Source organism: Sesamum indicum, linkage group LG5 (genome assembly GCF_000512975.1).
Source record: "Sesamum indicum cultivar Zhongzhi No. 13 linkage group LG5, S_indicum_v1.0, whole genome shotgun sequence".
Classification (NCBI taxonomy): domain Eukaryota; kingdom Viridiplantae; phylum Streptophyta; class Magnoliopsida; order Lamiales; family Pedaliaceae; genus Sesamum; species Sesamum indicum.
Genome location: NC_026149.1, coordinates 4,977,442 through 4,999,984, shown reverse-complemented (window position 1 = coordinate 4,999,984; position 22,543 = coordinate 4,977,442). Strand labels below are relative to the sequence as shown.

Below are 22,543 nucleotides of genomic sequence, written 5' to 3'. Positions count from 1 at the left end.
TTTAAAAATAACAATACAATAATCATGCTTAGATGACGAACAATGATAAAATATTAGCGTACATATATATCAGTGAATAACTCATTTAGATAATTAATGTGAAAAACTCTGCATGCTGAAATCATCATGATATCGACTTCTCTTTCATTTTTATTTATTTTAATTTCTATAAAAACAGTAATTATACAACTACATCAATATTTCAATAAAATGACCAATCAGATAATATCAATATTTCAATAAAATGAATAATCAGATAATACATGGTCAGTTCGATCAGTAAATTAATATATCAAAAAAAATATAACATAATACAATAAACTTACATAAAATTAAATAAGTACCGACAGACCCGAACCCATAATCTTAACTTATTCAATTAATATCAACCTTAACCATTAAATTAAAACATCATTCATACTTGTATTTTACTTTCATATTGTCGTAAAGATATGAAATAGAGTTATGTAAAAGGTAAAGACTACAACCTCACAACCAAGAGGTCGTGGATTCGAATCCAACAATATGGATATATGGTCCACTTTAGCAGAAGTGTCTTATTTTGTTGTTTTATTGAATATGTTTATTGACTTAGAATATCGACATATTGAATTAGTATTTAATTTTAAATTGGGTTAATTACATTTTGTCATCCGAATTGTGACCGAGTTTATAGTTTGGCATCTAAATTTTTTTTTGTGTCAACTTACCATCTCAACTTTACAAATCCTTGCACTTTGTCATTTATAACTGTTTTTCAACCAAGTTTTTTATCGAAATAACATCACATGCAGTGCACATTTGATATTTAAAGATTATGTGATGTGATTTTTTTCACATATGCACAACATGTGATATTTTTTTAGCAGAAAAATCAATAGAAAGACAATCATATGTGGCAAAGTGTAAATTTCTTGAAGTTGAGATAGTAAGTTGACACAAAAAAAAAAGTTTCAATGGCAAATGTTCGGATGACAAAATGTAATTTACCCTTTTAAATTTTACTGAATTGAATGTATCAAATCTTATAAAAAAAGAAAAGGCAAAAGTACATTTTTTGTTCTGTAACTTTAAGTCATCAACACTTTGTTCCTGTAACTTACTCCATACATTTAGTCCTGATCATCTCATATTTGATTTTTTTTTTGACAAATTTAGTCCTGCATTGATAATTTTGGTCCCCTTTACACTATAATAAATCTCATTTTTTGTTATGACCAAAATTATCAATATATGACTAAATTTTGTCAAAAAATGACCATATGTGATATATTAATGAATAAATTCATTAAAAAGGACTAAATGTATAAATGAAGTAAATTATAGGACCAAAAATACTAATGACCTAAAATTACAAAACCAAAAATATAATTTTTACCAAAAAAAAAAATATGGATCTCAGTAATTTCATTTTTATCATTGTTTTTTATGATAGACATACCATTTAGTAGTTACAAACTCAAAAAATAGAGATAAATTAGGGGACAGGTTTCATGTTTGGGAGTTGATGAACATTATGATTAATGTTTGTTGGAAATAATTATTTATCTATTGCTAAGTTTATATAATTATGCATATTAGCTTAATTAATTACGCTTATGATGAGAATAAAGGAAGATACGTACGTAGCTTTCTATCACTGAAATAATTAAGTACATCATTCTGTGTAAAGCTATTATTAATTAGTGAATAATTACATTTATATATATATATGAAGAATGATAACTATATTAGCAGAGAGCATATAATAAATTAATTGAAAATTGGCATAAGCAATGCATGTGCACAGTACGGGATCCAATGGTATACAAATTCATGCCTTGGAAAAATTTTCTTCCCTAAAGATGTGCAGTAAGTACTGAACGAGGTGGACGAAAAATTTTAAAAAATTATAAAAAGAATTATCCACTTTTATAGTCCATAAAAAATTCATAAAATTATATAAAAAAAATGGAATAAAATTATAATTTCATAAGGGCATTTTTGTCAATTCACCGCATAAAATAGATGGAAACAAATGAATTGGGCTAATTGTTAGACGACAGTTAAAATTAGAGATTAGTGATAATTTATCTCAAGGTTGTTTATTTCTTCTAGAGAGCCAATCTCAGAGTTGCATGAAAAAATTCAAGCCCCACCAGATGTCTGAATATTAGTCTCACTTTATATCCGTTATTATAATTTATATCATAATTTTTAATTATATTAATGTATTAACTAAATCATATATTACTGGACTTAATTGAGATTATGTAGTCATATAATTACCATATAAAAAGTAGAATACTTATTTAAAACATAATAAATAGAATATATTAGAAATATTCATCAATTTAAACTACAATTACCGACTAGCAAAAGAATCAATCATCTAGTTTTATTTCGTAACTTAGATGAGTGTAGACAGAATAGATGTTTTTAACCATGCATGGGAACAGTCATCATGCAGCTTTGGCCATGTTCATAACAAGCAAATGCAATAAAGTAATAAGTGTGTTTGACATGACATGGATTATTAATAATTCCCATCCAACCATGCTTAGAACACACGACTTCATTTCCAACAAAAGAAATCGCTTTTTTCTCTATATATAGGACCATACATAATTATTTATACACATAAAAAACTCTATCTCAATCAGAAAAAACATACGTACCCACACATAGAGACATGGGCTTGATGCTGCAGGTAGCATTGTTATGCTCATTGACGATCCTCTCATTCAGTTCACTTTCGAGTTCACTGAGTTCGAATTACTACCACAAATCATGTCCCCAAGTTGAGTCCATCGTCGCTAAGGTCGTTAGGGATGCGACGTCGAGAGACAAAACGGTGCCCGCAGCGCTTCTCAGGATGCATTTCCATGATTGTTTTATAAGGGTAATTAGTGAGCATTTCAACAATCTTTTTGTGATTAATTATTATAATGATGATGATTAATTAGTGAATATGTAACGTTGAAAAGGGTTGCGATGGGTCTGTGTTGCTGGAGTCGAGAGGAGGGAACAAAGCAGAAAGGGATGGACCTCCAAACGTTTCTCTGCATGCATTTTATGTGATAGAAAGCGCAAAGAAAGCAGTGGAAGCTGTGTGCCCTGGCATTGTCTCCTGTGCTGATATATTGGCCTTCGCCGCTAGAGATTCTGTCGTCTTGGTTAGCAAGTCATGATCACCTCTTGCATCTTGCATATATACTACTATGAGTTTTTTTTTTTGATATTTTACAAAATAGCCAGTTTAATTGTAGAATTTGTGATGGTATAAACTCAACGAAACACACACAAATGGGCGTGCATAATTAAATAAAAATTTTAAAATTAAAGAAATTAAATATTAAAAACAAGAAAGTTATGAGAAGTTAAAGTTGGTGGGACTTGAGAAGAGTGGCCAACTTATCAATTATGAAAGAGGGATAAAAGTTCTTTAAAAAGAATAATGAAATAATGCTATGTACACTCGTATAAAAAAAAACTCTTTTACACTTAGAAATGGTGATTAATGATACCATTATACTAATTTTTTATGAAGATAAAAGTGCCCTTCAACTAATAACATAACTAATCTATTCAACTTTTTCTATTCTTTTATTAACTGATAAATTAATTTTTTTTCCTTCCTACTTTTTCTATAACATATTATACTTTTATTTATAATATATTTTAAAGCGTGAAAAATAATTTATTAAAAGCACACAAAAACGACTTGCCACAACTCCTAGTAAAAAAAAAACACCATGATTAGGGAGGGCACCAAATTGGTATTATCCCTCAATTATAAAATATAGATAACAAATCAACAATATTATTAAAGCATTTTGAGAAAATATATTTATGTATATGTATAAATATAATTTACCCGTGTGATATATATATGAAATGAGCAAATACCCCTGTGAAAAAAATTAGCAAATTATTCTTTATGTTTCAAAAAATAAAGCAAATGACCTCCCTATCAATGGTTTAGATAGGGAAGTAATTTGCTTTTTTTTTTTTTTCAAAACATAGGGGGTAATTTGCTTCTTTTCTCAAAACACTGAGAATAATTACTATTTTATTTTCTATATGAAATTTTACTCATTTATCATATTATAGGGGGTAAAATACATTTTTCCCTTTTTGTATATATAATTCATGCATGTCTTACGAGATCCTTTCTCAATACCAAAAGTTTAGATCAATTGAGGTTTAAGAAAAATAAATAAGATAGCCAACTTACTAAAGAAAAATTACAATTTTAAGTTTTCCAATTTTAGTCATGTTAAGTATAAGAATGGTAATTTTGGTCCTGTTAAAACTATTTTTTGCAATTTGGTTCTACAATTTAAAAAAAATAATTGATAATTTGAGAACATTTCTAGCCGTACGCTCATAAATTGGACCAAAAAGTGCATGTAATGTGCATGGGACACGATAATTTAAGGATTTTCGACTAATTTATGTAAGCACATGGACTTATATATTAAGCAGTGCAATTTGTGGACAGTCTGGAGGACCAACATGGGATGTTCCAAAAGGAAGAAAGGATGGAAGGACATCAAAAGCCAGTGAAACCACACAATTGCCATCTCCCGCTTTCAATATTTCTCAACTTGAGAAAAGCTTTTCTCTGAGAGGGCTCTCAATGGAAGATCTCGTCGCTCTCTCAGGCGGCCACACTCTGGGCTTCTCCCACTGCTCATCCTTCCAGAATCGGATCCACAACTTCAACTCCACCCACGATGTCGACCCCACCCTACGCCCTGCCTTTGCAGCAAGTTTGAAAAGCATTTGCCCCATCAAGAACAAGGCCAAGAATGCTGGCACCACTATGGATCCTTCTTCCACCACCTTTGATAACACCTACTACAAACTTATACTTGAGGGTCAAACCCTGTTTTCTTCTGATCAAGCTTTGCTTACCACTCCCAACACTAAGAGTTTAGTTTATAAGTTTGCGAGCTCGAAAAAAGCTTTCCACACTGCTTTTGCGGAGTCCATGATAAAGATGAGCAGCATTAATGGAGGACAAGAGGTCAGGAAGGATTGTAGGTTTGTAAACTGAATGTAATATATATATATATATATATAGCTTCAATTCATCAGTACTTAGCCCAGCAGTAGGCATGTCGTGATAATACATTGACAACAAGTGTTGGAGAATATGCCTTGTTGTGTTGTTGTGAGTGCAGACCAATTTAAGTACTTAGTGTGCAAGTCTCTCAATTGTAATCTATACTAGTTATTGTGAAATGTTATGCTAGTAAGCTTTTTTTAAGCACCTAGCTCCTTTCATGACTTCCTCTAATTTGGTTTTGGAAACTGTTTTAAACATACTTCCAGTTGAACCAAAGGTAAAAAGTATTTTTGAAGTCCCAAAATTATATCGTTTTTTTAGTCTCAAAATCACAACACATTTTTAGTCTTAAAACCATAATGCACATGATTTTTTTGACTAAATATATGTGATTATAAGTTTTATGAAACTAAAAGCGACACATGTCATAGTTGTCGTACCAAAATAAATTTTACTCTTGTTTTATGGAAGTAAAAAGGTATTTTGCCCTAAATCAAAGAGTCAAACATACTTCTATCATTTCCAAATTGATAATATCAAATTCCAATAAACTTAAGATGTTATCAGTATTTATATATAGGGTAAAATGTAATTTATCCCCCAGTATGAGAGAAATGAGCATTTACCCTCCGTGAAAAATAAAGCAGCAAATTACCCTCGTATAAAATAAAAAATAAAGCAAAATCCCCCCTAACGTGTTTTTTTTATTACACGTGCTTTTTTTATTTATTTTTATTTTTTTAATTTAAAATTTAAAATAACATTTATACCCTTATTTAAAAATCGTTGGATCTTGATTTCAATTTATGTCCAAATTTTAACTAATAGACCAATAGACTAGATTTTATCTCATTCGAATCAATAGCTTAGATTTAATTAAATAATAATTAAAAAATATATATAATTAAATTTGGATATATATACATATAAAAATATATCTAGAAAAAATTATAGATATATGCTTATATAATATATATATATATATTCAAATATATCTAAAATATGTATGTATATATATATATATATAGAGAGAGAGAGAGAAGGGGAGAGACGGCGGCGGGCTAGGGAAGAAGAGGAAGGGGCGCGGGGCTGGGAGGGGGGCATTACTAAAAATTGCAATTTACCCCCTGTCACACTAAAAAATGATGAGGTGAAGCCCTATCTTCATAAACATTACCATAAAGGACATTGATCATGTTAGATATCTTTTAGGCCCAGAAATTGCGCGCTTCGGCCTTGAACTTCAGTTAAATGACGTAATTACACACTTGATATTATTTCTACTGCTGGATTGATTGAGCTAAACCAATAGTCTTATCACTTAGTTTTCGATTTTCGGGAATATCTTAGCAGATGAATTAGTAGAAATTCAGTTTATATAAAGCTGGCCAAAAATGAAAATGGAGGGACTAATTTGTAGGTTATAGCCTACAGAATAAGAAAAGAAATCGCAGTAATTAAAGAGGTCAGACCAAAATGCATTACTATGTGGATGATTGTAAGATGATTCGGGAACAGTTCTAACTGAAACCTAGCCCTTAAAAACAGGGGACTCTGTATGAGATATCTTGTACAGTCTACTGTCACAGCCTAAACAGCAAGTCAAAAATTGTTCAACACTTCTCTGCTACCCGCCTATCAATATCCGGACGTTAAATTAACAACCATAGAGGAGATTGCAAAATCTATAGCGAGCTTTCTTTTTCTATTTCGCTCTTATATAAAAGATCCGAGTCCAGCTAATGCCAAGGATTCTTCTTTCTTGCTCCGCTTCTTCTTGAGATAGATGTCGAGGTAGATTTCTGAGAGGCAGATATATTAGAAGTTTGATAATATGTTCACTACATATTGCAATGGATCAAGTACTGATTCCTACATACCGATTTGGATTTCTTGGTCTTCCCACGGACTCTGTTCCTTGGAGATTTCAATTTGTATATCCGAACCATCCAATGATGAGTGGTGAATACCTTAAGAAAATGCATAGAACATAAGAGCAGTTCCACCAAAACAAATACAAATGAAATAGAGCACTGAAGCTCATGACAAGTCTCTTCTCCAGATCTATCACCATGCAAAAACATAAGATGCACTATCGGGCCTTGTTGACAATGTAAAGATTCGACTATGTGAAATAGTGCAATCATGAGAATGGACATAGGAGGGGCAATACTCCCTTATTCCAACAGATGTTCAATGCGGTCCTAACAGAATGATTGTTCAAGTTTTCAATTTTATATCATGTTACAAATAATTCACTTCTCCACCTAGTCTTCTAAGTCCTTCGCACCATTAGGAATTAAGAGCCGGATATAATCAGATATATTCATCCTGTTGAATCACTTTCATGATGGTCAAATACAGATATAGATGATAGCCATCAACTTGAAGAATCTCGGGGTAAAGCCAAAATTAATTAGCATCAATTGCATGCAGATCAGTAAATTATGAAGTAGATGTAGGATATTAAACAACAGATTGTAAGCAACACAAAAGTTTATAATATCTAGATACCTCCTCAAAGTGGGTAAGTTTGAAATATTTTTTCCCGATTTCGGTGTGCCTCACCCTGTCAAAGCCTCTACCATCTGTCTCCACAAATCTATAAGACAAAGCAAGGCAAATGATGAATTGCCTAAGGAGCAGAAGGAAATAAAAACATCCATACGTATAGCCAATAAAGCCACACCTGTAATACGAGAGTTTGTACATGAGGCAGTTAAGCATCGTTGGAGTTGCTTGAGAATCAATTCGGTATTGACCATCTCTCTGTTAGACACCATGATAGAATTCATTAAACTACTTCATCCAGGTGAAAGTAACTCATATAAAATTCAACAGCTGATGCATTTGCAACGTGTAATAACTAGATCAAAAGTAATAGCACGATGACCACCATATCATATTGAAAACATGTATCCCCTTACTCTCCACAAGAAAAACAAACATATGACACACACACACAGAGAAAACGAGAGAGACAGAGACCAATCAAAGGAAAAGAAACTGTAGAAAAATGTTTCTCAACTAGTCAAGTTCTGAACTCAATTAAAGTTAACCCTTCAAACAAGGACAATCAGGTGCTATTTGACTGAAACAAAACGCGGTTCATGCGAACTGAAAAAATGGATGGTGTATGAAATACATGCACTGTAAATAACTAAATTCATGTATTGAAAGTAGTAGCAGGCACTTTAAATTTAAAAGAAAAAAATGACTATACCCTCATTAGCAAATAGCTGATATTGCTGCATATTGGCATTTTTTTTTACTGGCCTTATAGTAAACAGCAGCATTGGACTGATAAAATCAACCATTGTAGTAACAAACAGAAGACTAATATATAGAAAACAAAGAATTCATTGAAGAATATCAACTCTGCTATAAAACTCACCAAATAATCAGGTTCTTTAATGTGAGGAAATACACCTCCACCTATCCGAACCATCCACAGAAACTTGTTAATGTCATCACTGGGATATCCAACAAGACCTGAAATGAGGTGGCAGATGTGAGGATAATTTTTTCTTTCTTAATTAATAAAACTGTTCCCTGCTTAGTATTGAAGAACCAACCTCCAAAAACAACTAAAACATATTTTACATCTAACGAGTTGAAAATCTCCCAAGCTGCTTTTTCAGGAGAGGACATGGCAGTTCCAACAGTTGCAATATGTGTGTTGTTCCAGGTATTGTTGTCAACAATAACAGTACGGTTAGCCATAGCAGTTGTTTGGTAGCCATAGTCCCACCAAGATGCAACCTGGAAACATCAGCAGCAGCAGGAAGACGAGGATTCTAATCAAAGGCACAGTGTTGGCTTTTAAAAGTTCAGCAGATACAAATGTGTGACATGTGAATTCACTTGAATATACACACATAAGTGTGATATTCTGCACTAAACAACTCTGAGCCGGCACAAAACAAAGTCAAAATCCCACGTAGGCAAGGGAAGCCAATATCCTTAAAGGTTTGACAATATTTGTTAATTCTCTTGTTACCCCCTTCTGGATATGAGTCCCCATAGTACTCATATACATAATAAACCTTACTATTATAAGCTAGAACAACTGAAACATGCATAATGGAGTAGTTTCTGCAACTACATGAGCCATATGTCAAAAATTATACAGTGCATGAGTTTGATAAGCACCCTCCAAGAAATGTAACTTGTACTAACAATGTCGTGGGTGATCGGATAACCAAAGGTCATCTCATCAAGCCTCTTCACCTTGCTTGTGAGGGTATTGAAAATTTTCATTTCTTCTTATGTTTCACATGATCCTTTATAGTAAAATGGTGTCAGGACAAACAAAAGCAGTTATAAAAAAACAAGTGTTCATACTATACCCTCTAAAATCTGTCGGCAACATAAAACAGCTTACAAAATGTTCAATACCCTTGTTTGGCCTGTCATGGGTGCATTATGCACTTAGAAGTCTATTCAAATTGAAACCCATTTAAACATCTGTCATGGGTCGTTCAGGCTATGATAAGAACCACATTCACTGAAGCAGACGAAAAAGTAGCACTTTTTCTAGAATGAGGCTAACCATCAAAGGTAGTGGAAAGAAAGTCAACTTTTGGTATAATATGGAAAAGGGCTTCCCAAAACCAGGTTTTTCTAAGATGTTGCATACAGGTTAGTCGTATCTATTGAATCATCAGCACTTCTTCTTCAACCAGTCAACAATATAACAATTGAGGCAAGAAAACAATGAAAGATGATGGGAATACACTACTGTGTTTTACCATGATATCAAATCTTCCAACTCCAATCTGCTACCACTCTTCAAAAACATGTTAACATTCTACCCATTTATGAATTAACCGGAAATCATCTCCTCATATTTAAAAATAGTAATGGCAATAATAAGAGTGCGTCATGCTTAAAATAATGTTCAACTCCATTATCACCATTAACCAACCACATGTAGTGCAGATAGTAATAATAGTGCAATTGAACATTGGCATAATAAGCAGAAGTGCTAATAATAAGAACAATAATGCACAAAGAGAATGCAGAGAATCAAAGGGCAGAATAAAAACTTACCTTATCATCTACGTCGGTGTTATGGCGCAACCAAGCATATGCCTCTCTGAAGTCATCAAAGACGTGAAGGCCGTCATGAGAACGAGAGGTTAGCACGATGGATGGAGCAGAATAAGCCTCCGCTGCCGCCCAGACACAATGGACCTTCAAAAGGACAGGTCAAAATGCAGAAAGCACAAGAGAGCAACAATGAGATAGGTACCAGCACGGCAATCATAAGACCTAACACCTCATTCATTTCCCGGTCATCAAATGTCTACACTTGAATTTGAAGATTTTACTCGTTCTGGAGTAAACATGCAATCAAACTGTCAAAGCTTTTTGGCGCTGCCAGTGAGCTGCAAAATACTAGACCAGCAGCCAATGGGCCAAAAACTTATGAATGAAAAAACAAAAATTCCATAGTAATCTTAATATGTTGAACAAATCCTATAGTTCCAAGTTCAGTAAACAGAGTTAAGTCAACTTTAAAAATTGCACAAGTATACGAATTCCTTGGATGTTCATAATATTTTTAAGAGACATGAAGTTTATCATGAGCTAAAAAACATCTTGCATCAACTAGTCAACACAATCACATAGGCAATAAATATTCAGCAAAACATAATCCTCTATACCACCATAGGCAAGTTGTTCTTGAGGATATTTTCCAAGTTCATGCAAAAAAAGACATGATCTATCAGCTATTTATCACATACCACGTAAAATGCACCCAGCAACACAAGCAAGAAAATAGCAATCAGGGAAGCCTCCAACGGTAAGACCAGAAGCTTCTTTTCAATCCGGGATACAAGCGGAACTGTTTCTACGTTCTCCTTTTCCTTCTTCTTACTTTTTCTTGAAGATCGTTCCTTCAGTGAGTCCTCACTTTTCTCAGGCTTCACCACCTCATTTTGTGTAACATTGGTATCCCCTGCCTTAAGAAGATCATAAGTTTTAGTCCCCTGGTTTAAATACCTGGTATATTATTATTTGCAGAATTAATAGGATGCTTACATTGACCTGGGGGTCTTTTGTTGCACCAAACAACTGAAATTTAATTGATCTAGTAAAAACATCAAAAGCTTCTGAAAGAGCAATTCCAGACATTATACAAGCTGCTGGAGCAAGTACAAGCATTAGGCGGACCTAGCATATCATCAAACGAAAGTTAACTTGGTGCGGTAGCAGGAAAACAAGAAAAAGTGTGATGCAGATGAGTGCCAAGTATATATACCATAACACCAGAAAAATATACTGATGTAACAATATAAAGGACCGCAAAGGAGCTTGCATCAGAAAGTGGCAAAAAGCATGCCTGCAAATCCAACAAATTGAATATTGTAAAAGAACAGTTGGAGGAATAACAAAATACCTCAGATAATAAAAGAAAATCTAATTCTCAGTTGACAATATTGAGAACTTACAATAATGCCAGCTGGAACCAAAAATGCCAAAACATTAATGTCCATAAAGTATGACGGCCATGTCGGAGGTTGATGTTCACTAACACTTGCAATAATTGGTATATACTTGCTCGCATAAGTTCTGTTCTCAATTCCACGAATGGAAGAAAATAGCAGTGAAAGAGGTGAAAGAGATCAGATGACAAATAGCAGAAATGAGCAAATAATCATCATAGGCACACCAAACATCCCATATATTAAAGGAAATAAACTTGGGGAAAGCAAATTTAAATGTTTGAATAGGTATGTCAAATACATCATAAGAAGAGAACAAGGAGAAACTACAAAATAACTGGACGTTTGTAATAAAAAGTTCTCGAGTTTTTTGCCTCAACATGAAGTTTTACAGTCAATCTGTGGCAACTGGAATCTGAAGATAAAAGATTGTTTAACTTTAGTATAGCCTGTTTGAGTAGGGATCATGAAAGAAATTAATCAGCTTTTATCTCCTTTTAGTTCTAGCAAAATCTGGGACAGGAAGACTGGTGGTAAGGTGTGGACACTGATCCAAGCACGTTTACATTCCTTTAAAGATAAAAAGATGGACGGATAATGTTGGAGCCACATCATAGCTAATAATAGTTGCTAGCATCGACTCATTGATACAAGCAAGCATGCCATCAGCCGAAGAAGATATTTTCTGAAAACTTAGGTAGAGAAGAACTGGATTCTTAACCCACTTATCTCAATTCAACCCAATGGAACAACTAATAATCAAGTAAAATTCACAATAACACTGATGAACAAATCATTCATTAAGTATCGGATGAACTCACACCAGAAGATAATAATATTTAACTCATAAGAGTTGGACAGGTTCAGTAGACAAAACTGGAATGGAACTGTCACGTTTAAGGTCAGAAATTAAAGGTTCAAAAAGCAACAGAATCCTCATACTTATGTTTACAGAACCATCTATTGTACAAAATTTAGTAAACAAAATTAATACAACATAATCTTAATCATAACTAGTTCATTGTGCACTCCATGCATGTGCACATTTTTCATATATATAAAATTTAATCATATGAGATATTGAACTTCTATGATTGTATAAAAATAAAGGAAATATGTTAGAATGACAAATAGGAAACATTTGAATAAACATAGGCAAGAGGAGGAAAAAAGAGGGAGTAAAACTACCCTTTGGACACTAATTAGCCTTTTATAAGTTGTGAGGTGGCATACCAAAAGTACTTTACAGACCAAATATATCCATCCCTGTTTAATTATGAATTTCATAGATGATTAACTTACGGATCGAGCAGGCTTAGACTTCGTCCACTCCATCCTTTGGTTGGGCTGGAAGCTACCAATGCTATTAGTACTGCTAAAACAGCACCGCAAACTATCCTGAATAATGGCAAGAAATAATAAGTGAAAAGAGGACATTTTATGTCGACTGTCCATTATTTTAACAATATTTTCACATAGAAACTGCCTCTTATACTTTGAGTCCAAGAAGTACTACTTAAATACAAGAGGAATTTACTATAACATAATGAAAATACAAGAATATACAACTACAATCGAGGTTAACCACGTGATTCTTTATTTTCTTCCTTGTCCAGTAGTACCTTAATGATTAAGGAAGATCAGAGAAGAGAGAAGCTTACAGCCCAACTGACACAACAAGAGTAACTGCTACTTTGAACATTTGAGGAGTGAGAATTCCTTTGATATAATAAACAAGAGCCACCACATGTATAATAATAAAGACCTGAGCACAATCATCCAAAAAGCCAGTGTCTTAATAAACTGAGAATATCCAGTGTCATTTCTTACATAAAACAAGTAACAAAACAAGGAACCACATGAAACATATATACATAGTGCAAGAAAGTTAGAATTTGATTCCTCAGCACCCAACATTATTCTTGTAGCCCTATTCACAACAAAAGTTGCCCTGTAAATCAAAGAGGGAAAATCTTGCCACGTTATTATATGCATTAAGCTATAGTCAGGATAGTTTAACTTCAAAAGATACAAGATTGTCTTTTCGACAAAAGAACCAAAAAGGAGAGTTTATGCATCCAAGTCAAAATGACATCACACATTCTCGTATCACAAATAGGGTAACTCGTCAGCAAACAACTTACAGTTCAATTAAAAAGGTACCCCATTGAGGAGGAATACAAAGGGATCTCATAATCTGGTGGTGAGTTACCGGAACCTGGGGCCATGTTAGTATTTATACAGGAGACATCATTATATCAAAGAATTTACAATTCTTATTGGTGAATACCCTGATTGATCTAAGAGTTCGCAAATTTATTCTAGATAGAAAACAAGGAAATCTAAAATCTAAAAGCATCAATTACTGATCATCATAGCAAGTTACTGGACTTTGGGGTATTTTGGCAGTTTTTTCAAGCAGGGGTTAGTCATTCAAAGTAACCAGTAGGTTTAAGAATTATTTTTCCATGCTCAGATTCTAATGCTCAGAGTTACTCCATGTCATGAGATGGCCATGAATTAATTATAAAACAAACCTCATTGAGGAAGGTTTCCTTGATCTTAGCATTTTCATGTTATTTTCCAAGTAGAATTAGGTTTAAGGAAGCATATGAGCACATTGTAACTTCTCAGCTTAGAATATTCTAAAGAAGAGTTCAACTCTTGCAGTTTTGTAACAAGAAATTCCATTAAACTTCTTCAAAGTCCAAGAGATTCTAAGCTTTATTTCACTGGGGAAATTCTAATAGTTACATCTTTCCCAATGTTTTTTTATTTATATCCTGTTCTTGACTTTATAATGTTTCAAGGAATATGTAATTTTTCTGCACAACGATTACATTTAAGCATCATCCTGCGACATGCCCTGCCTTGGAAAAATATGCATAAAATTTTATAGGGAACATAGACGCCCTCTGGTTTGGATTCTTTGGAAAGTTATATCTAGTACCTGTGAATTTTGTTTTAGATCCCTCCGTCATCCCTCCATTAGTTAAAATCCATATTTAGCTCAGATTGACTTATTATTGACTTATTACTGACTCATTGATTTACTTATTACACGTCAAACAATTTTTTTATAACCAACTACTATAATACATCTTCACATGCATTCATGTTAGGAGTATATATACACGCTTATACAGATTGTTTGGCCATAAAACATTTGTTTGACCTAAGTCAATTGAAGGGTAAATATGAATTTTCACTTAACTTTTTGCTAGTATCAGCAAATTCATGGATTTTGGACCAACGGAAGTATCTATCTTGTGGATGGAAACAAATGCCACTAAATATGATTTCTCAAACCACAGGCATCCACATATAATTACACTAGACCTCAAGGGAGAGTGGTATGATTATCCCATATTTATATTGCCACCAAGATTCTCATTTTGATTGACAGCATAGGTTATATCAATATTGTTATATGAAACCTATACCTAAAGGAGAGGTTCAATGGTTAAAGTTAGGCTTTAAATGGGAGATTGCAATACTTGATACCCTTTCTTCTTCAGTGCAGCTTACCCTGACCCTCGCTAATAGAGCTAAAACTAGATTACTCAAACTAATGAATGGATTGAAGCCCAATTCTTTCAAATAACATAAGAAACCAAAACGTTCCACACCAATAGTTTTCCAATACCAAACCTTTGAATCTCAACACTCCGAATCAAAGATATACATTGAAGTTATTAGTTAACATCTAGACATCTGTTGCCCTTACTAAAGCTATTCACTTCTTACAAAAATCACGCTAATCTGTCTCTTTCAGTTTTTAAGAACCATAATCCATAAATGACACAAAAACTAACAATAATAATAAAAAACTAAAAAAAAAATCCGAAGTCATTGAGTTTATCAGAAAATATAATTAGTAGTTACTGTTGAAATGCAACTGCAGCACATATTATGTTTACCTCCTCCGTTTTAGGAATTAGCATCTTTAACAACAATAAAATAAGATGAGCTTGGAGTTTAAATGATATTTCAGATGCAAATCAAACTACAAAAGGAGGTAATAAATATGGAACAAGTACTGTAGTAGTTTACTAATACTTAAATTGGCCCCCTTCAAATAGGTACTCGAAAAGCAAATCGAAGCAGGTTAAATATTTGTTTCTGCGAACCATTTTCCAGCAAAGCCAATATGCAAATTCATACGTGTAAACATAAAAGTGCATCAAGGAAAGAATTATAGCCAACACGAGAAAAATAGTAAATTAGAAAAGTGAAAATACAGTATTAGTATTCAACTTACTAGAAATGATGCAAAATGCTCGGACGTCATGACAGCATTAAAACCCACAACAGGTACCAAAGATGCTAACAATGTTCCCAAGACAACCTGCATTCAAACAGTCAAGTTATTTAGTGTGGACACATAGATCAATCTAGGCAAGACAATACGATATATATATCTCAACTCTCAAAAAGAGTAGTCAGACAAATTCACCAACTTTCTAGTAAATCAAATTTTGTTAAGAAAAGCAAAAGGTGAAAAATAATTGATATTGCGTGAACAGGTTAATCAAAAGTAAAATATTCGTGCAATATTAGGAAAGGGTGACGATCTGATCATTTCACCAACATATGGAAAGATTGTGTATTTACCAAGGATGATTAGCACCAATCACAACCTCTAATCATCAATCCCAGACCTTACATTGCGGCCACTATGTACCAAAAGTTGTTTCCCCAGCAACTTTAGGAAAGAGCCCAATGCTTCCCAAGTTAGAAGGGACATTTTCAGGGTAAAAAACAAAAAAGAAAAAAAAAGAATGAGTGCTTCAAGTTTACTTATGCAACCAACATAGTATTGTGAATGCCATTTATCGTGCAGATTTGTTACAAGTAGTGCTTTCTTTCATATCCCAAAAGCTTTAACACCCTCAACCTATTATGCTTGTGAGGATATACAGGTAATATTAGAAAAGAAGTATACCAGGATTTCACCTACAGTGGGATACTTCCATAATTGATTGAAAAATGGGATACACCAAAAACGTTTGACAAATAATTTAATTCTTTCAGATTCAGAACAAGCTGATTTTATGTTCCGTACCTATATCTTTTACATGTGAATTGAGATTTTCACTCAGTGAAACTTTGTGGCTCAACTGATTAAATAGTTCTTATTATATAGCCATAGGACCAATTACATCGGCGCAATTAAAAAAGGACCCAAGAACTCATTTAGCAAAAACATTAACAATCACTTGTTTAACTGTGGCAAAAGCTGGTTTCGATATCCAAATGCAAATCATCAAAACTCGTACACCTTCCAATGTCTGAAGCTGGCATCCACAGACACCACAGAAGATTGTGAAATTTTCTTCTCTTTTAGAGACCGACTCAACTATACCCGTATCTCATTCACTGAATGGAAGGAACGCGTGACAGCCTGGTGAAAGAGGAGTCCTTACAAAGGTGGTGGGCTATAACACTTTCTTTATACTAAGCTTAGAACTCCATAAACCACCAAACAAAGCACCAACCACCTCAGCCATAAACAACGGAAAAGGGAAGAATATTGTTCAGTCCAGAAAGCAAAAGAAGAATAGAACCCCTCAAGAGTTCTCCAGTGGTTACTTTGTATGTTAATCTTGTCCCAAACTTTTTTACATTCTTCAACCACCATAACTAATCTCATGATTATCATTATTAAGTTCCCTATTCTCATAGCTGTAAAATCATCAGCCTTCAAGCTGAAGCAAATGCACAAATTCCACAGAATATCATTATGGTTATTGTCGACTAAGTTACTTACAAGTGGAGCATAAGCAATGTAGAGGCGTGAAGAATAGCGACCAGTTACAATGCATAGCAGCACATGCATCGGAATAAGATTTATGATAAAGGTGTACCCTCCCCAAGAGCAAACCTGAAAAGATATATGAATATTCCGTCATGCTAGAAAACAGTAGGAGCATGGGTTCAGATAAAAAGAGGGCAGTAAACACAGCAGCAGGAAAACCTACCATGTAGAAGTATGCTATTGCATTTAGAGTAGCATAAAAAAGGGATCCTGTGTTCAATGTCTGCAGTCAATGGAGCTATTAGTGATTTAATTATAACAAAACTTCAAGTCCATGAAAAATATATGAATCAGGGAATCTATGTTTATGAAGGAAATTCACTAGTTATCATAAAAACAGTAATACAGCATACCAAGTGATTAAGCAGCAAAAAAATAATCTCTAACCTTTATATAGAGATAGAAAGTGAAGATCAAAGCAAAAATAGCCACTGCTTCATTGTCATAACTTCCAGCAACAGATCGAGAAATATATGACGGAACCTGTGCAATAAGAAAAGTAGAAGTACGTTCAAATTACTATATGAATTGAACAATCTGACACAAAGTACAGCATCTAAATCCACAGATAGATCATCCTGTACTCTTAACAGCAGCATACTTATAGTAGAGTAAATCCATGCAGTTAAACATGAAACTTTCAGTTGTATGCTGCTTTAGGAAATCAGCCTTACCTTGTACTCTAATTGAACCACTGTTTTCTTTCTTTCTTTTTCATTTTTTTTCTTTTTTTTCTTTTTCCAGGAACAACGAACAATTTATTGATCAGGAAAATAAGTTAAAATTCAATCTAGATTTAGAAGCAGGAACAGTTTCCTCCAAAAATGAAGCATTCAATTAGATATATCCAAGAGATACCTAAAACAACTATGCTTCCCGTGATGATAAAGTAACTTGCTTGATAGCCTAATAAGTGGGATCCAAGATATGTCTCCATAGGTGGGTACAAAATATCTCTGCTAGTTGTGGTGTAGTCTGGGCATCAGAATGTTGGTTCACCACTGTAGAAAGACCGATTAGTTCATGGAATGCTACCTCAACAAAATCCATTACATTAAAACCATCCAGGTGTCCTTTGTGCTACTTGTAATTATCTAAGTATCTTATACTAGCACCAAATACAGAAATTTGCAAAAGTCACAGTTAGCTATTTAAGAACAGTTCTGGCCATGACGCTCGTGACTTGCACATTGGAACTCAAGTCTGATCTTCCATAAAAGCTAAAACGCTAGTCCAAAAGTAAAGGCCATTTTTCAGCCAAACCACCTCATGAAGGAAACTTTTCAGGCACGGAGAAGCTAAAATTGCACTACAGCTGGATAGCAAAGTCGAAGGGCCTATATCCAACCAGGATACAATATGAATTCAATTATTGCTTGAACACAGCCCTACTGTGAAGGTGACACCATAAGCACAGAGAGTGGTAAAAACTCAAGATCTTACGCACCCTTGAATTGAAATAGAATTGACTTTTTCCTCAATTAATTGCCTAAATGTCAAAATATTGACATCCTTTGATCTGAATCTTTTTTCACATGGACAGACTCTACTCATCCAATTCTCAGCTCCTCTTCGAAGAATATATCCATACATTTGTTGCCAGAAAAGCAAAAATTATTCTGAGTAAAACTCAAATCAACTTCAGGATCCATGGCACTTAGAAATTGAATCACTAATTATCTCTCTTGTCGTAGAGCAAAATAATATTTACACTCTCACATGAACTACCTTTCACAATGCCTGACTTACTTCCTAATAATGGAAGGTCCATTTACCATAATTTACCGGTTAATTACAAGCTTGATACATTGTAGGATGCAATTTTTAAAGAAGCAATACATGAGTTATATAGTTAAGAACAGAACTATCCAAAAGGAAAACAAGGAATAGCTTTTTCGTAACACATTTAAAATTTTCTGGAACATTTTCCACTCCCCCATCTGTGGATGCTAATTCAACTACTTTAACCTCATTAAGTTAAGCATCAACTTCATCAACTACATGACTGCAACTGCTTCAAACTAAAGCGATAAAGTAATAATAATTTTTTTAACACACTGTTAAGGGTTTCCGCTGTTCTGGCATCTGCAATGTTGGTCATTTCTTTGGCAATTACGACACTGTTGATAATTTTTATCTCCCCAATTTTACAAATGCCAATAGGTCTCCCAACATTTCCACCAATCAATGCTTGTGCACCATACAGATCAGCACATGTTAGTTTTCAGCTGTTCAACAATTATAAATTATTTCATTGTAAGGGCATCTGAATGTTTCCCAACTCATATATTTTACAAAACACCTAAGTTTTTTCATAGAGTTAATTAATTTCTGAGACATATCAGCCAAAAAGTACTGTTAGTGTTAGCATGAATCGTGATTTCCAGTATTATGAAGGGAATTTGCCTCTTGTGGATATTAGAAAACCTAAAACCACAAAAGAAATTAAAATCAGGAACTCATTCAACAATCAAAGGAAAAAACTCTATATGAGATAGATGTAACAAGAGCAAAGCTTTGGAACATTGGATGGACAGCCATATGTCTAGTGTCTAGAATCAAATATGTCTTTTCATTGTTCATGTGGTAGCAATGAGAAATAACGAAAGATTAGTAAGTGATACATATAGACTCATTGCACAACAGGAAATGCAAGCTGTCATTCAGATTCAGACTCTAAAAATGCTAACAGCTGAATAATGATGTATTAAAATAAAGTACCATGGCCAGAAGAGCTGCAGCAGTCAACCCAGCACCAGCACCTTTGACTTCCTACAAAGCAGACATAACAGATAAACTTCTCCACAAAGAACCCACATGTAGAACCATTAACTTGGAGGATAAGGTAGAAAAGAGCCCATAGATTAATCAAGCAGAACCTTTGTCAGAAGATATGTTGCCCAAGAAGCAAAAGCTGAAAAAATAGGAGCCGTAAACACACAAACAGTTTCCACGGACAGAGGAATATTTAAGAAGTTCAATATCCTGCCAATAAATTTCAAAAAGGACAAATCAATTATGGCTACAGGGCTAAAAACCAAGAGAAAAGGGAGGTTATTTATTCTCACTTTGGTCAAAATCCTGAACCATATAATTATTAGTTTTATAATCTGATTTTTATCAAAAAGCTTCTCCCATGGATATACTGTCATTTGAAAACAACAATAATCTATAGCCCTCACCTCCATAAAGTACCCGCAGTCAGCGTAAGTCCAGGGTAAACTGTTCCACCAATCACACGTCCAAGTGGGTACCTTTGGAACAGTATAGAATTAGCTCAATTTGATGCTAATACAATGGAAATAAAGTAGCAAGCTTTTTTTCTGAGAAAACACAAATTGAATGCTGGTTATAACAGAGTTTACCATGTGCGGTCATCAAACCAATTCCAAAAGTCATATACTCCACTTTTTGTAAGATACTGCAATCAACAGAACTTATGTCACCTTCCTTGTTCAGTTTATACAGATTTCCACAAGCAAAGAATCATATAGAATAGTATTATTTCACATACAGACAAACGAAACAAGAGAAAATGAATAAAGAATATGGTGACTCATTTCTGCAATGAAAAGTTTAACAAATAATTAAGCAGGCAGGGCATGCCATAGTTCTTGTGTATGACCATATCCATATTATTGCCAAGCCCTTCTGTGGAAGAGTCAGGGTCACGCAGACTGCTCACAACTCTTTGCAAAACCCAAAAACCTCTTCTTTGTCTTTTTTATATTGCTCGCATATCAAACTGACTTCCTTCAGAGTTGACTCCTCTAACGACATGTTTAAGCATATAATATTTCAAAGTCCACTAGCCTACAGTTTTAAACTTGTTTTCTCTATCTTGATTAGATGGACATCCCTCAGAATTTATACTAATTGAAATAATATCATTCTAGAGCTGGTATCCATCCCTCAGAATTATACTAATTGGAATGATATCATTCTAGAACTGGTATCCATCCCTCAGAATTATACTAATTGGAATCATATCATTCTAGAACTGGTATCCATCCCTCAGAATTTATACTAATTGGAATCATATCATTCAAGAATTGGTATTCAAATGTGAAATTCATGACATATTAAGAAACACATTCCATTCTCCAAGTTCAAGCACCATTCTGGGTAGAGTTCAGTATACATACCTGGGCGATGGATCCAACTTATAGAATATAATAAAACAAAACAAATCTATATAGGAGCACCTATGCTATTTCTCCCACCAAGTTAGACCAGGATTACCATTAGATGCATCTTATTATGGTCACGAACATATTGTTCATAAAGATTTGAAGAACCAAACTCAACAATCAATGTACTTAACTGCATTTGTATTCTGATCAATCTGTTGAAAGTTCAGAATAGAAGAACCTCCGCTAAATATAGTCTTTCCGAATGATACACATTACAGGGTCAAGTATTCGCATGTGAACTCCATTGAGAATAACAAACTCTTCAATTTGGAACTCTTATTAGAATCTTAACAATTATAGAAACATAAATCCATTCCAACTCGTTAGCTTCAGCAACAATATCTCCTGGGATCGCTCCTTCTCATAATGTAACTAAATATAAAGAAATTATCATCAAGCTGAAAACATTGAAAATAACATTCACTTTCTAGCGGGATATTATCATGAAGACTCAGAAACTAGCATCTTTATAAATCCAGTAAACAAAAACCCGACAAACCTGCGTCACTCTATAATTGAAGTAAGGATCGAATTCATGAATTACACTCTCGTACTTAATCACCTGTACAGCATAAAAGTCAACAAACGAAAATAAAAACAATTAGATATATATCTCAACGCTCCTATTCAAAATCCAAACAAAAAATTCAAACAACTACTGAGATGCCTCTTTAACCTGACATATCTTACATTTAACGGCTCGATCGAGTATAGATGTACAAATGTAGACAATTAAACATAAGGGAATGCACGCAAACGAAGAGAGAAGAGGATTTACGGAAAAGAGACGGATCGAGAAAGCGAGAACACCGATGAGTAAAAGAACGAAGAAGGAGAGCACATTCCCGAATGCGTGGCGAAGAGTATCCGGTTGTGGGGTCTCAGGCGCCGCCATCGACCGCCGTGGTTCAAGCTCTCTTATTCTGTAGGAAATTTGAGAATTTCGCGCATAAACACACGCAGTGAGTGTGAGAATGGGACTGGAGGGGAGGGGTTTTGTAGCAGGAGTAGACTTCAGGACAAGACT

At 34.0% G+C, this 22,543-nt stretch overlaps 2 protein-coding genes across 2 annotated transcripts; one reads left to right on the top strand and one right to left on the bottom strand.

Annotated features, from left to right (window-relative positions):
* On the top strand, positions 2,628 to 5,254 carry LOC105162056 (peroxidase 64). The gene is made up of 3 exons (XM_011079961.2): positions 2,628 to 2,881; positions 2,967 to 3,155; positions 4,484 to 5,254. The coding sequence occupies exons 1-3, from the start codon at positions 2,672 to 2,674 to the stop codon at positions 5,039 to 5,041; spliced, it is 957 nt and encodes a 318-aa protein (XP_011078263.1). The 5' UTR covers positions 2,628 to 2,671; the 3' UTR covers positions 5,042 to 5,254.
* Positions 6,502 to 22,543, bottom strand: LOC105162055 (dolichyl-diphosphooligosaccharide--protein glycosyltransferase subunit STT3A). The gene is made up of 23 exons (XM_011079960.2): positions 22,295 to 22,543; positions 22,016 to 22,078; positions 20,689 to 20,744; positions 20,506 to 20,577; positions 20,203 to 20,308; positions 20,045 to 20,095; positions 17,711 to 17,806; positions 17,487 to 17,546; positions 17,276 to 17,389; positions 15,767 to 15,853; positions 13,167 to 13,270; positions 12,808 to 12,903; positions 11,512 to 11,632; positions 11,322 to 11,402; positions 11,102 to 11,233; positions 10,804 to 11,022; positions 10,106 to 10,249; positions 8,629 to 8,815; positions 8,448 to 8,545; positions 7,743 to 7,822; positions 7,568 to 7,655; positions 6,934 to 7,023; positions 6,502 to 6,855 (listed from the first exon to the last, which is right to left on the bottom strand). The coding sequence occupies exons 1-23, from the start codon at positions 22,409 to 22,411 to the stop codon at positions 6,793 to 6,795; spliced, it is 2,325 nt and encodes a 774-aa protein (XP_011078262.1). The 5' UTR covers positions 22,412 to 22,543; the 3' UTR covers positions 6,502 to 6,792.